The following is a 16,200-nucleotide window of genomic DNA, read 5'->3' as shown; positions in this document are numbered from 1 at the left end:
AGACTGACACCGCTCCTTCATGAACGTAGTGTGCTTGGGCTACTACAACCTTCTGGGAAGGGAAAGCTCCCAAAGCAGCCTGTCATGGTGAAGGCCAAGTTCTTCAGCAGAAGAGCTGAGGAGAAGATTACGGGTGTTGGTGGGGTTTGTGTCCTGGTTGCTCAAAACTACTTGGCGGGAAGTTCATGAAAATGTCCACAAGTTTAAAAAAAAGAAAAAGAAAAGAAGCAATAGGAGCCAGGATATAAAATGGGTCTAAGGAGTGAGGGCTAATTTAAAAAAAGTATACTTTATAATCCTATGTGTTTTCTAAATGTAGGTAGGTCAGGCGTGTTTCATATCATTGGTATTTAAAGCCTCATCCTGGGAATAGATGCTTCAGCTGTATTTTTGTTTGTGTCCTGTTGAAATAAAACATGATTTTAATAAGCACTTATTGGGCAGGTTAATGACAGCAGATGAATCAGACATGAGTGCTGCTCTGTGTTCTTGGTTTAGTGGAGATGACAGGATAGTGTCTAAAAGAAATGAGATGTTTCAGTTTCCCGATCGTGGACACATCGCTCTCCCAGTGTGACTGACCTCCTGGGCTAAGCTCAGTAGACTTGATGAGGGGCTTGGGAGAGGGGTCCTTACAGTAAGTACAGAGGTGTTAAGAGGAAGCAGGATCTCTTGGAGGAGGGGAGAAGAGTTACCATGTGGAAGATTTTTGTCACAAAGGGACAAAAGCATTTTTCTCTGTTCTCCCACAGGGCCATCCCTCTAGTTGTGGTAGCACTAATTATCTGGACATTTGATAAATAGGTACCTATCAAGTACAGGCACTGGGACGCCAAGTCTTAGTGATGTAAAGATGAATGAGACCCACTTCCCTGATCTCTGGCAGCTCAAGCTTAGTGGTGAAGACGGATTGTGTAGTATTGTATAGCTCCTTGTCTTTAAAAAGCCATATTGTGAATTTATGCTTTTAGGCTAGAAATATGGAAGGCACACCTGATAGAACCTTGCTCTAAAGAGCTTTGCCATCATTAGCACTCCAGGTCCACAAACCTTTATTGACTGCCCACCTTGCTTCATGTCTCATGTCCAATCTGTGTCTCTTTATATCAGAGCTGTCACTGACATCTCTTGCTCCATATATACCTGCTCCATTCCCGAATTCACTTGTCACATAACAAGCAGCCACTGATCGGCCTTTTATTTGGCTCTGGACATTTTGGGGCCCTTCAAAAATGTCAAATCAAAATAAAAATAATATATATTTTGTAAATAAAGTGCAAATGCCCACATTTATAAGCCTAGAAGAGAATTTCAGACTATATGAAAGCAGTTCTCAAATAGTGATTAAGAACTCTGCAGAGAGTTCATGGAAAAGTTCAAAATGGGTCATGGAACAGCAAGGGACATTTCTTATTTGATCCAAATGCTTCCTGACAGTAACAAGTGATGAATATTTATACCATTTATACGTAACCTATTTTTGAGGAGACAGAATCAAGGTGAGTGGTTATCTTATTCATAAAAATATAACTTTTTTCACTTTTTCCTTTTTAGAATAATAGTAATTTTTATACATGGAAAAAATTAAAAATATAAAAGAGAAATCAAATTCTTCCTCATTCCATCCTATAACTACCATACCTTCTCTTTAAAGATAGTCACCTTAAGTTATTTCTTATTATACTTCCAGTAGTAGAATTTTGTTAATATACTTACATATATGTATGTTTGTTAAAAAATTAAATAAGATACATCACATGGCGCTGTTTTATAACCTGCAGTTTTCACTTAATAGAGCATTGAGACATTTTCATAGATAGATCTTTCCCTCATTAATGGCTGCATTAAATTCTGCTCAGAGATTGCATAACATCCACACATTGGTAGATGTTAGGTCATTTCCAGTTTTTGTTGTTGTCGTAAACAGTGTTGTAGTGAACATTTATAATTTTATAAACTTTTACAAGTATAACTATTAAAATATATAGGTAAGTAATAACATAGGAGAACTTCATGTAAGTGGCCATATAATTCTATCAATGGTTAAAAGTCTTTGAGTTAATTTGGAGTATTACTTAATGTTAGACCTTGGGAGAGACTTGTGATCATCCCATCCAACTTTCTAGTTTTACAGAACCTGGAGTGGTTAACCGGCCTGTCCAAGTAGTCCGTTGACATAGTTGCTTGATAACCCGTTCCCCTGATCCCCCTAACCAGAATTCTTTTCACCATTTTATATTATTTCTGCACAAAATCAATCACTTGCAAACTCTAATATTTGACTTTTAGCAATGAATGTAGACTATTTATAAGGTGGCTGTCACAATTTGTCAATTGGTGGTTTAGTAGGGAAATCATAGATAAAATAGTTTCTAAATGCAACTGATTATTATTGTTTCTAAATTTATTGCAGTATAACATTTGTGTAACAGCTTTTTATTTATTCATTATTAATTTTTTAATCCTCACCCAAGGATATTTTTTAAATATTGCGAGTAGAAAGGAGGGAGTTGGGGGAGAAGAGGGCAGGAAAGGAGGCGGGGGGAGAGAAATCAATGTGAGATATAACTGACATACAACATTGTGTAAGTTTAAGGTGTATGATGTGATTTTATGTATGTATATGAGATCCTAAGGTCTTAGATACTACTTGTCATATGTTATGATTAGATTAAGTTCTTTTTTTTTTTTCTTTTTTTTTCTTTTTTTTATGTTTTCCTGTAGAATCATTAGATGACTTGACTGATCTAGTGGTAAGGTTATTTTCTGAAGTAGAGAACAAAAATGTCCCATTGCCAGAATTCCCTGAACACCCTTTCCAAGAGGAACATCTTAAAGTAAGTACATGTGTATCTGGTTTTGCTTTGTTTTTTTGTTTATGGATTTATATATATACCTAGTTTACCAAGTAATAGATGGAAAATTTTGAAGGTTTTATTATTTATAGTTTTTACTATTTATCTGGGTAATCAAATCAATTTCATATTTATTAGGGACATGTTTCATCAAAAAGATGCCAATATGATCCAATCTTTGCATGCTAAAGGTAGTTTTAGTAGCTGTAACCTTAGCACACTGTAAAAGCTATGATCCAGTGCCAGTAATCCAAAGTATTTAGCTGCACAGTCCAGGGGATAAAATGTGGCCTTTATACCAAATGTACTGACATTTCACTAAGAAAGAGGCCAGGTCATTATTTCTTTATGCTCAGTGTGATCTTCTTTGGCAGTTGATTCTCTTGAATTTTTCTTTCTTTTTTTTCTTTAATATATTTTATTGATTTTTTTTAAGAGAAGAAGAGAGAGGGATAGAGAGTTGGAAACATCAATGAGAGAGAATCATCGATCGGCTGCCTCTTGCACATCCCCTACTGGGGATGTGCCCGCAACCAAGGTACATGCCCTTGACCGGAATCGAACCTGGGACCTTTCAGTCCACAGGCCGACGCTCTATCCACTGAGCCAAACCGGTTTCGGCATAATTTTGAATTTTTCTATGAAAATCAATGTTCTTCATAGTTTATAAATATAGGGTGTCCTCCCAAAAATATATACACACACTTTGAATAATCATAAAGACAGTGTTTATTACAATACATTTCATTTTCAAATTTGAGCTATCAGCTGTTAAAGTGTACGTGTATTTTTGAGGGACACTCATTTGGGGCAGGGAGCACCCTGTATTTTATTCAGTGAGAGTTGTATGTAGCTAATCTTCTGTGATTTTTTCTCCCCAGCAAATGTACAAAATCGTACCTATTAAGGATATTAGGAATCTTTATGTGACATTTCCCATACCTGACCTTCAGAAATACTATAAATCAAATCCTGGTCATTATCTTGGTCATCTTATTGGGCATGAAGGTCCGGGAAGTCTGTTATCAGAACTTAAGTCAAAGGGTAAGTCTTTTGGGCATGAGCTTCTGAGCGTAATATTCCACCATATCTTTTGCCCTGGCTCTCTTTCCTCCTAAATATTTTCCTGTGAAAAAAACATTTTTGGATGAGAGATTCTTTTGGGTTTATGGGGAAGAGAGATAGTGGTTGCTGAGTGTATTTAGTTTTTTGCTTTCGGGTTCCCCCCACGCCACCAATAATTTGTTTTATCCTTTAGCATTGAGCAATAAAGATTAGGTATTTCATAAGATGTGTGGTGCATGTTTTAAATTTAAAAAGAGGTCTAAAAGTATAAGCTCACATTGGATATTTTTTACTATCTCTGTAAAGTGTCAGTACCCATTATTTATTTGCCTACTCTTATCCTTCAAACCAGAGGGTGTACCAAGATCTAGTCTGTAAAGGATTTCCAAGGCCCTTGCAACTTGGGCTTCACTTTCACACACTCTTACACAGTAGTCTACTCTTGATTTGGGAACTGGCTTGGGGAATCCTGAAGAAAGCTTCCAAGCCCCCCAAAACCCCTTGAGTCTTCTGCACTAAATGAGACTGCTTTTCTGATCTTTATTCTAATCACCTCCACTCCCACCCCCCACCCCCCAGTCTTTTTTGCAAGAGGGCCATTCTAATCCTTTTGTGAATTTAAAAACAGATTCCTTGTCCTAAAAGAGGCCGCACATGCAATCATGTTATTTCCGTTGTTTGTTTCAGGCTGGGTAAATACTCTTGTTGGCGGGCAGAAGGAAGGAGCTCGAGGTTTTATGTTTTTTATAATTAATGTGGACTTAACTGAAGAAGGATTATGTAAGTATTGACTTTTTTTGGTCTTTGAATGAAAACTGACTTTGTATGATTTATATTTTAATTTCCTTATCTGTGATCTGTTTTACGTTGTGAAGTTATAAACACTTCATCCATTGTACTTTTCATGTGCAATGCGCCCTTCATTTCACGGATAGTTTCCCCCCCTTAACATCTGATCATTATGTTGCACTTGTAAAATGTGTACTTTGCTTTTCCTCTGCTCATTTACTACCCTAAAGCCCATTCTGCTACATACCCCCGAGCCTAGAGGGCCTTGTGTGTGGGACCCTAAAACCTGTCTCAGGGAGGCGAGAACTCCATTTCGTAGAGAACCATCTGCTGCTTACTTTAGGAGCGAGCTCACTGCTTTAAAGGATTTGAGGACTGAATGGTTTTTAAGTGTGCCCCTTTTTTCCAGTACATGTTGAAGATATAATTTTGCACATGTTTCAATACATTCAGAAGTTACGTGCAGAAGGACCTCAAGAATGGGTTTTCCAAGAGTGCAAGGTACCTTTGTTTCACCAAAACTTTTAAGGAAAATTCTCAGCAAACATATATACTACGTGTGTGATTTAATTTTAATTTAAGGCCCAGTGAGACTTTTGAAGGCTTTTTTTTTCTTTCTTAATTTAAGTAAAAGTTCGCAATGCATAGAAGCTTTAGTTAAGGCTTGGTTTGATTGGCTGCCTGGGGCACAATTAAGGGTTAAAGCATTATTTCACCTTTTTCAGGAAGGAAAAGGGAAGAAATCGGTTTGCTTTTCTGTCCCTCAGAAGAATGCCAGCAGTTTCTTGAGCTTGTATCAGGGCTTACTTTACTGTGTCTGAATCTGCATGAGCTCTGTTGTTTTCAGATCTGGTAATAAAAATCTGTAGCAAACTTCAAAGAAGTAGCGAATTGTCTTATATATGATTATGGTGTTAAAAGTGATTTCACTGTATATATGGAAAAGCTTGGCTATATTTCTCTTTTCCCCTTTTTCTTTTTCATTTTAAATAAAAAGAGAACAAAAGGGATTTCTCTTCTAAAATTTTAAATGATTCTTTTTAAAGGGCTTTTAAAATTTTGCACTTTATATTTACCACAAGGCTTATCAAAATTCTGAAATGTAGGATGAGACTTTTTTTTTAACCTAAGTAAAAGTTCAAAGGTATAATCTCTGTGAAATTTGTAACAGTAGTTCTAATCTGGGTGCATTTTTCTGAATGAGTCAATAAAATTATCATCTATGCAACTAACTATTGGATTTCACAAGGTTCTTCTCCACAGTTTTCCTAATTATTTGCTATTTTCATTCATGTTCTATACATTTCTAAATCAAGAATAGTCATTTTCTCAGTAAGTATAACGAAGTTAAGTATAGAGTAGAAAATCTATAGTGCAAACCAAATACACACATAAAAGGCTATTTTAAGATAATAGTTGACTTATCTCTAATTTGGTTAACTTTCCATTTTAGGACTTGAATGCTGTTGCTTTTAGGTTTAAAGATAAAGAGAGGCCACGGGGCTATACCTCTAAGATCGCAGGAATATTGCATGTAAGTTTGCTTTCGTTTTACTATCGATATATATATATTGGTGTGTAGACTACTTCAGTGACCCTGTACAATACTATACAAATTATAAAAATTGAAGCTGCAGTATGAAATTTTAGACTTTGTAGCAATCTCACCAACTTTTATGTCAAGACATACTGAAAATCTTAATTTTCATCATCCTAAAAATTGTCATCTTTAGTATTTTTTATTATGTAGGCATTTTGCTTACTGGCTTTCAATATTTTTCAATTCTACAGTATGTCAATTGATAATTATATGAAAGCTATAAATCATTTTATTCACTTTTCTCCATCTCCATTGCTACTACCCTAGTCCAGGCTACCATCATTTCTTGCCTGGACTACCATTATAGTCGCTTATCTGGGTCCCTGGTTTCTTGTTCTCACTATAGTTTATTTTTCCAGCTTCTGTGATCTTTTGAAAACCAAATAGATTATTTCACTCTCTGGGTCAAGTTCTTCAGTAGTTTCTTATCAAGAGTTGGAATAAAATCCACAGTTTTACCTTAGCCTTCAAGGTGATCTGGCCCCAGCCTATTTCTCTGACTATACTGCATACCCTCTTCCTCCAACCTACCTTTCCCATTCCCATTCCCCTCCAGTGATACTGTTTGCCTAATCTTCAAGCATTAAGTTCATTCTTCCATCTTGCATTTGGTGTTTTCTCTACCTGGAACACTGATCTTTGCATGTTAGTGTTATAATCATTTTTTTTTTTAATGAAGCTGTACTGATAATGTTTTTATTTTTTTGTCTTCTTAAAATATATATCTATTTTCTTTTTAAACCTATTTTTATTCATTTCAGAGAGGAAAGGAGAGGAAGAGAGTGATGGAAACATCAATGATGAGAGAGAATCATTGATTGACTACCTCCATACCCCCAACTGGGGATCAAGCCCACAACCCAGGCATGTGCCCTGGCCAGGAATTGAACTGTGCTTCTGGTTATAAGTGGACACTCAACCACTGAACCACGCTAGCCAGGCTGTCAGTGTTCTTATCCTTTGAGTCTCCTAAAAGAGACCTTTCTGACCTCCCAATCATGCCCCTACCCTTTCATAATTTTCCTTATAGCACTTACAAATATAATGACAATATTTATTTATTATCTGCCTCCTTCCCAGTTACAATATAAACTCCTTTCAGAACAGGGACATCATCTGTCTTGTCTACCTTTGTATCCACAGAAATGCCTAGAACACAGTAGGTGTTCATTAAATACTTGTCAATCAATCTGTGTCAATATATTGGAAGTTGCTCTTACTGAAAAGTATCTTCTACCTTATTTTTTCTATATAAGCTATTTACGCCACAACTCTATAAATCTTTGTCTGATTTCTTTCAAAAAATTGGACCAGAAATTTTGTTCATAAAAATGTATTTACTTTATACTAATAATCCTGTAGATGTCAGCATTTAACCATCAAATTTTCTTCCTTAGCAAATACTCAGTTTTTAGACAGAAATATTACATTTTTCCCTGAAAAAAAATTATGATTTTGTTTCTATAATATTTGGGCATTAACTATAAAATCATGCCACTAAATGAAACTGCTTACAGTGTGGAAGAAAATAGAAAAGATTGAGAAATTTTTCGAGTGGAATAAAATTTAATGGAGAGAAAAGGAGTATAAAATAATGTATTTCCTGTGTTAGATATCTGATTGCTTCTTATTTTGTCTTGTACTTCGTTTGTTTTAAAGTATTATCCCCTAGAAGAAGTGCTCACAGCTGAATATTTACTGGAAGAATTTAGACCTGATTTAATAGAGATGGTTCTTGATAAACTCAGACCAGAAAATGTCCGGTGAGTTACTCTGCAGATTTTACTATTACATACTACATTTCAGTAACGATCACAATATGAAAATGTGAAATTGTGACTAAAATGCTTTAAAATATGCCCTAACCGGTTTGGCTCAGTGGATAGAGTGTCTGCCTGCGGACTCAAGGGTCCCAGGGTCAATTCCAGTCAAGGGCATGTACCTTGGTTGCGGGCACATCCCAGTGGGAGATGTGCAGGAGGCAGCTGATCGATGTTTCTCTCTCATCGATGTTACTAACTCTCTATCCCTATCTCTTCCTCTGTAAATAATCAATAAAATATATTTTAAAAAATAAATAAATAAAATACTTTAAAACATTTTGTTAAGCATGATTACAAAGTAGAGAGAATAATGTAATGTACTTCAGCAGTCAGTACATGGCCTGTCATTTTATCTTTACCCTCTTTATTTATCCTCCCTTCACTCTGAATATTTTGAGGCATTATCTCTAAAACATGAAGATTCGCTGAAACCGGTTTGGCTCAGTGGTAGAGTTTCGGTCTGCGGACTGAAAGGTCCCGGGTTCGATTCCGGTCAGGGGCATGTACGTTGGTTGCGGGCACATCCCTGGTAGGGGGTCTGCAAGAGGCAGCTGGTCGATGTTTCTCTCTCATCGACGTGACGTTTCTAGCTCTCTATCTCTCTCCTTTCCTCTCTGTAAAAATCATTAAAGTATATTTAAAAAAAAAATAAAACATGAAGATTCTATCATGAATAAAATGTAATAATTGATCATCTTAACCTTGCTTTATCCTAACTCAAATGCCCAAGGTATTAGGTCACCTATCTGGTTTTATAAACAAATGAGGAAACCCTCTGTACATTGTCTATTTCAGCAAAGCAAGCCTTATTGGATTTTCTGGGACTTAAAGGCCCAATACATTCTTGGATATTATTTACATTTTCATGAGTCAAGTTCTGTAAGTTTATGTATACTTAAGTTTATATGTTTTTTTCCATCTATCTCTAGGGTTGCAATAGTTTCCAAATCTTTTGAAGGAAAAACCGATCGCACCGAAGAATGGTATGGAACCCAATACAAACAAGAAGCTATACCAGATGAAGTCATTAAGGTATGGCTAATGCAGGTCTGGTGTGTGAGGGACCCAGAGGAACATGAGCTACCCAGATCACCCAACTCACAGCCCAGGTTGTGGAGAGAGATGGCCCAGTGCTGTCTGTACCATCCAGAGAGGAGTAAGCACGGAGATGGAGGGCTGCATCTTAGGCTTTGCTTGAAGAAATTGCACTGTGGCCCCCTCATGCAGTCAAAGATCATTGGAGTCCAAAGTTCACAGAAAAGCAAACCTAGAAGACAGACAGCGAGATAGGAACACAGGCGGGAGCAGTCTCTGGGCTTCATCCTGTCTTCACTTGAGGAGGTGCTGTACTTTATGCCTCAGAGTGCATCACTGCTCTTCGTGTCAGCAGAGGGGAATTAACATGGGCTTTGAAACGTATGTTTAGGTAGTATGTTACCCCATTCATCAGTAGTTAAGATTTTGTGAGTCCCATCTACTTCTCTAATACTTTTTCTTTTTTAGTTCTCATTGGCTGTGTAGCTTTGAGATTGTGTCCTTTATTCATCAGAAAGCTTCACTATGATTAGATTCTAGTTAAATTCAAGTATTGGACATTTCTTAAATGTACCTGTGTAATGACGATACTGAAAAAAGAGAAATAGTTTAAGAAAAAAAATCGTTACAGGTAACTTCTAACATAATCACAGCACAGAAGGAGATCACTGGAGCCCCATCTTGCTAACTCATGAGGAAAGCAAATATCCTATGAAATAGTGCTGGTCTGAACTATTCTAAAATAAGAGAGAACCCTTTTCACCAAATTCTGACCATGACAATCTTCCCTGAATAGTAATTTTTAAAAAACATACACATTTCAGTGGTGAAATTGCTTGCTAACTGTTTACCAGTTCCTATCATTCAGCCTTCTGGAGACTGAAGTTGCTACTTATAAATAATACAGCCAGCATCCCCACTATCCCAGTGCCAAAAGACACAAATGCAGGGACCAAAATAGAATTGCAAAGGCGGCCAGGCTGTGCTACGTCATCTGGAGACCAAGTTGTCGAACTCGGATTATTGGCCTTTTCTTTCCTTTTAAATATGAAAAGTCTTATAAATTAGAGTTCAACGTTCAGTCGTTCAGTGGCCTGTGCTCTGTCCCACTGAGCTTTTGGCCCTAGCCCATGTAACAGATCCAAGCTGCAGGTTGTGTCAGCCCTGTCCCACAATCCAGACTTAAGTCTCAACTGTGTCTTTAACCTTGAGCTTGAATTACTGCTTCACTTGAAAGTTCACTTGGTCCTCTGGGAAAGGTGTGGGCCTGGTTTTAAGAAGGACTGAAGTGAACAAGTCCTTAGCTTTCAGGCTACACATGCAAGTAGCTTAGTGTAGCTGAAATTTTAACTCTTATATCAGTAGCCTGTTACCTAGCAGTTGGGAATACCCTCTACAGATTATTTTTCATTCTTTAAAAAGCTGCAACAAACGTGGTCTGTATGTAGACCAATTAGCCCAGGGATGGGGAATGTACAGCCCCAGGGCTGTATAAGACTCGTGAAATCATTCGGTCTGGCCCTGCCATGGCATTAGGAGTGAGCTAATTAAATGTTTGACCAAAGGTAGCAGGCTAATTTTTAAGTTGATAATTTTGTATGGCTTGAGAATGACATTATAAATATCCAAATAGCCTTTGGCAGAAAAAAGGTTCTCCACCCCTGAATTAGCCTCTCAGTGTTCCTCAGTCTCAGGTAATTCCTTACCCTTATTTGGTCATTTTGGAAATGTGTAAAGAGGAAAGATGGGTGAGTATAAAACCTTGATTAGTACCGGAGAATCCAACTCAAATTTCATAAAAAGTTGTCAATAGGTCTTGGGAGTAGTCTCCTTATTATGGAAAAGAATGCTGTCTGACATTTATTCCCTTAATATTTGACTGGATATTAATAAGTAGAATGACTGTTTTAAATGCTTGTGTCTTTAATTATTCACCCAGAAATGGCAAAATGCTGACTTGAATGGGAAATTTAAACTTCCAACGAAGAATGAATTTATTCCTACGAATTTTGAGATTTTATCATTAGAAAAAGAAGCAACACCATACCCTTCCCTTATTAAGGTAATATGTTTGACTCAATGATTTAAAATTCAGGGGACAGACCTGTTCCATTGGAGGGCCTAGAGAGATGATTTCTTGCATTTGGTGCTATGCTGATTTTGAGGGCTCACATCCAAAGAGGTGACAGAAAAGTTCGAGAGAATAATAAGAAACATTAAAAGGCCAGAAATGTTAAAGCAAACAAACTATTAAACAACATTGAGTCTGGGGAATTGTCTTTACAGAACAAAAATGGAAAGTCTGGACTTAACCACAGGCTATTGAAAAATAGTAGCTTCTTTTTCACATTCACTGAAGATCCAATGAGGTAGTAGATTGACCTGCATCATGAAAGTTAGACTCTCTAAGCTTGGAAGATCCTGCCTTTGAAAGCAGCTCGCTCGCGCGCGCGCGCGCTCTCTCTCTCTCTCTCTCTCTCTCTCTCTCTCTCTCTCTTTCTCTTTTTTAAATATATTTTATTGATTTTGTACAGAGAGGAAGGGAAAGGGATAGAGAGCCAGAAACATCGATGAGAGAGAAACATCGATCAGCTGCCTCCTGCACACACCCCCCCCCCCCCCCCCCCCCCCGCCGGGGATGTGCCCGCAACCAGTGTACATGCTTTTGACCGGAATCGAACCCAGGATCTTTCAGTCCGCAGGTTGACGCTCTATCCACTGAGCCAAACCGGTTTTGACGAAAGCAGCTCTCTTTTTGACTGAGTGGTATATGAAGTTCATGGAGCCAAGTGGGATGGGTGTTTGAGCCATGGGTTTTCTTTTTGTTTTCAGAATGTTCGTGTTAATTCACACCTTGAGTAAAAATTGTATAGAAAAAGGATTAAATTATTACAGCACATTCTCTTTTCTAAACTGTAAAATGAACTTTTTCTAAACTCACCACCCTAGACATAAATCTTTTTTTTCTTTTTCTCTTTTTATTGTCTTAAAATGACCCACCACTCATTAACTCAGTGAGGTAAGAATTAGTGATTAGGAATATGAATTTTAATTTAGCTGAAGCAATTACATTATTATTAAGACAACCATTTTTCTTTAAAAATTATATTTTAATGAGTTATAGGTTAGGTTATTGAAAGGCAAAACTTGTTTACCTCTCAAGTTTTAAAAGTTTCTTTTTTTAATAGGCCTTTTCAGAGCAAATTAAGGAGAACCATTTATATCTCTTGTCAGTTTCAAGTGAACATCTAAGGCCATTTTTAATATAGCATGAATGAAGTAGAGAGTCAAAATAGTATCTTATTTGTTCATCCCTGGTCATGTTAATCATCGCTGGGTAACAAATTACTCAAGTTTAGCAGTTTAAAATCATAAACACTTAATGTCTCTCAGTTTCTGGGGGTCAGGATCTGGAAGTGGCTTATTGGGTAGTTCTGCTCCAGGTCACTCACAAGGCCTTTTTCAAGCTGTTGTCTGGGGCTTCAGCCACCTGAAGACTCAACTGGAGCTGCAGGATGCAACCAGAGCTGAAGTTGAGTGGGTTTTGGCAGATCTTTGTTCTTCACCACATGGGCGTCTCCATAAAGTTGCTTGATACAGCACCTAGTTTCTCCCAAAGTGAGTGATCCTAGAGGGAAAGTGAGTGATCAGGATGGAAGCCACTTCTAATCTCGGAGATGTTATACCATCACTGTTATACCATGTTGTACTCTGTTGGTCAGACTGACAACTCTGGTTCGGTAGGCAGGGAACTGTTGGCCCACCTTGGAGGCTGGCTGCCCCACACTCAGAACCCCTTCTGTCCCCCCAGGTCCAGAAAGACAGGGACAGGGCAGTAATTACTGGCTTCTCCGACTGACTCTCTCTCTCCTGTGTCCTCATCTTGTTAAACCAGGGAGATAAAAGGGTGATTTCTGTCTGCTGCTGGAATCGCCAGTCCTTTCTTTTCACTTCCCTCCTGCTGACCCTCTGAGTAGACTTCGAGGCCAGGGGACAGCAGCCTCTGCAGAACAGAACTCTATATTGTTAATTGCCTTTGTCCTCCTTTCTTGAAGGGTGATTTGATTGAACATTTTTGCCAAATGTGCCTATATTTCCATAACTAATTTTTTCTCCATTACAGGATACAGCTATGAGCAAACTCTGGTTCAAACAAGATGATAAGTTTTTCTTGCCAAAGGCTTGTTTCAACTTTGAATTTTTCAGGTATGTAAGATGAATCTATCGATAGCTATAAAGCTTCTTCCAAAAATCAACAATTACTTTCTTTTTTTTTTTTAAATATATTTTATTGATTTTTTACAGAGAGGAAGGGAGAGAGCTAGAGAGCTAGAAACGTCGATGAGAGAAACATCGATCAGCTGCCTCTTGCATACCACCTAGCGGGGATGTGCCCACAACCAACGTACATGCCCTTGACCGGAATCGAACCCGGGACCTTTCAGTCCACGGGCAGACGCTCTATCCACTGAGCCAAACCGGTTTTGGCAGCAATTACTTTCTAAACGTTTTCTTTGGTTCCTTGATGACCCATGTCTAAAAATAAAAGGAATTAGGGTTACTTAGCCTAGACAACAGAAGGCTGCTGCTGGTAGTTAACTCTTCCTTTCCATTGATGGATACACCCTTTAACGGAAATAATCTGTATTAGTTATTAGCAGGACCTTCCTAACCTTTAGGACTTCGGAATCTGGGGAGACTTATAGACTCACCCAGAAGTTTCATTAAAGAAAGTTTAAGTAATTTGGGATGGATTTGGTTTTGTATTCCTGGAACTTTCCCGGAAGAAGAGATAATAGTTACTAAATGATCTGGAGTCTCATCCATCCCATTAATTATCTGGAACCCTCAGATACTGCTCTCTCTATTCCTGGTTTGGTTAGACGCATACCTTGGAGATATTGCGGGTTGGGTTCCAGACCATCGCAATAAAACAAATATCATAATAGAACAAGTTGCCTCTTTGCTGGTGGAGGAGCATCTTGCCTTTTTGTAAACAACTTAACGTCTGTGAAGAGTGATAAAGATGTATGCCTGTACTTTCCCATTTGGCTTCAGAATACCTTTTGAGAGACCATTTGATATTTTTTTGCATATTCTAAACTATATAGCAACTTAGAATTAAAAATGTCTGCTTCCTATCAGTCCTCTCTGTGTTCTGGTCTTCCTAAAAGCACACACTGTTAGGTTTCTTGTACATTCTGGTAGGAATTTTGTGTGTGTATATATCTTTTTAATCTTTTCAGAAATAAGATTATATTGTGCATACTTATAGGTTTTAAAACTATGATCCATATTTAAGCGTATAGCATCTGATTACAAAATAATGTTTTTCAAATTGAGAAATGAATTAGAATTTAAGCATTTCAGTTGAATCATGTTCCTTTTTTTTGTATTTTATTTTCATGTTCTCTTTTAAAAGTTAGTTTAGGTCCCTCTCCAGTTCACCAACACAGCTGCTGTGGACATAGCCTTTAGGACACTCCCTAGAATGGCATTCTGAGCTTGCCATGGGGCTTTGGGCTCCCAGACGTGGCTTTGTCTAGCTTTCCACTTCCACCTAAGAAAGGTGCATGGGTGCCTGTGGGGCTGAGCCCTTCCGTTGACTCTCTCTTGTTTTGATGTCTTGGCTTTTGTGAATTGTGCCTTAAGTTTCTGCCTAAAACTCATCATGAATAACACTTTAAAAAGTTCAGTGACACAGCATTTACTTAGATTTTTCCCGATGGAGGATGTTTGTAGAACTAGAGTTTCTCCTTTGATTTTAATTCTCTAAGTGGCTAAGCATCGTACCCCTGTTTTTGCTTCATTATCAGTTTTTGATAAAAATGCTGGCTCTTCTGTCAGTGCATTAGTTATATTTGGTACTGTGCTAGAGAGAAAGTGAAGCTTTCGGTTTGTTGCCAAATAAGCCACTCGGGCACCTGCCTCAGGTCCTTTGCACCAGCTGTTTTCTCAGCCTGAAAGTTCTCCACTTTACCCAGATATTCCCATGGCTTGCTCCTTTGTTTGCTTCAGTTCTGGGCCAAGATGGCACCTTATAACTATCTTAGCAATCTTCTTGTCCCACCTCCCCCTGTTTAATTTTCTTTCTTTCTTTCTTTCTTTTTTTTTTTTTTTTAAATATATTTTATTGAATTTTTACAGAGAGGAAGGGAGAGAGAGAGCTAGAAACGTCGATGAGAGAGAAACATCAACCAGCTGCCTCTTGCACACCTCCTACTGGCGATGTGCCCACAACCAATGTACATGCCCTTGACTGGAATTGAACCTGGGACCTTTCAGTCCGAAGACCAACGCTCTACCACTGAGCCAAACCGGTTTCGGCCCCCTGTTTAATTTTCCTCCATAGCACCATCACCACCTGATGTGTATCACATTTAAGTTTATTATTTGTCTCCTTCAACTGGACTATGAACTCTGAGGTCAGGGACTTTGCCTGATTTCTTCCCTCTTTCTTCCCAGTAGCTAGCGAAGAGCGTAGCTTTATAGTAAGCATGTAGTAAGTGTGTTCAATGGAGGAGTCTGTTGCTTCTCTTAAAGGTAAGCAGTGTCATACAGTCAAATGCATAAGTCGTTTGACTTAAATTTGAATCCTAACTCTATTGCTTACCAGCCCAGGTGACAGGAAGAAAATTGTTTCTTAATTGGGAAATGAAGTTTTAAAATAGGTGATCGTTGTAGTCCTACTTAGCTCACATGCTCTGTAATTATTTCTTTTGTTGCTCTTATTTATATTTTTTTCTATTTTAGTTTTTTCTTCTTCTAGTTCTTGTTGCAGTTATATGGTAGAAATTAATTATTTTATTCTAGCTTTATTGGCTTGTGGGAAACTCAGAGATAACCAAACATTTTCACAGATCTCAGTTTTCCTCTTTTTTAAAAGAAGATGTTTTTATTGATTTTAAAGGGAGAAGGGGAGAGAGAAAAACATTGACCTGTTGCCACTTACATGCCCCCTAGTAGAGATTGAGCCCCAAACCCTGGGCATATGTTCTGACTGGGAATTGAACTGTGACCTCTTAGTGTTGGG

General features: G+C 37.9%; 1 protein-coding gene across 6 annotated transcripts in view; it reads left to right on the top strand.

Annotated features, from left to right (window-relative positions):
- IDE (insulin degrading enzyme) overlaps positions 1 to 16,200 on the top strand; it is a 72,776-nt gene that overhangs the window by 37,780 nt on the left and 18,796 nt on the right. For all 6 annotated transcript variants that reach the window (XM_036438559.2, XM_036438562.2, XM_036438558.2 and 3 more), the window contains 9 exons: positions 2,725 to 2,837; positions 3,737 to 3,899; positions 4,608 to 4,700; positions 5,119 to 5,210; positions 6,163 to 6,243; positions 7,969 to 8,072; positions 9,062 to 9,164; positions 11,107 to 11,229; positions 13,291 to 13,373. In XM_036438559.2, the coding sequence (XP_036294452.1) occupies positions 2,725 to 2,837; positions 3,737 to 3,899; positions 4,608 to 4,700; positions 5,119 to 5,210; positions 6,163 to 6,243; positions 7,969 to 8,072; positions 9,062 to 9,164; positions 11,107 to 11,229; positions 13,291 to 13,373 (955 nt within the window). The remainder of the gene's footprint in view (positions 1 to 2,724; positions 2,838 to 3,736; positions 3,900 to 4,607; positions 4,701 to 5,118; positions 5,211 to 6,162; positions 6,244 to 7,968; positions 8,073 to 9,061; positions 9,165 to 11,106; positions 11,230 to 13,290; positions 13,374 to 16,200) is intronic.

The sequence above is a fragment of the Pipistrellus kuhlii genome, unplaced genomic scaffold (genome assembly GCF_014108245.1).
Source record: "Pipistrellus kuhlii isolate mPipKuh1 unplaced genomic scaffold, mPipKuh1.p scaffold_m20_p_15, whole genome shotgun sequence".
Taxonomy (NCBI): domain Eukaryota; kingdom Metazoa; phylum Chordata; class Mammalia; order Chiroptera; family Vespertilionidae; genus Pipistrellus; species Pipistrellus kuhlii.
Note: the sequence above shows the minus strand (reverse complement) of the source record. Positions and strands in the feature narration are given on the sequence as shown.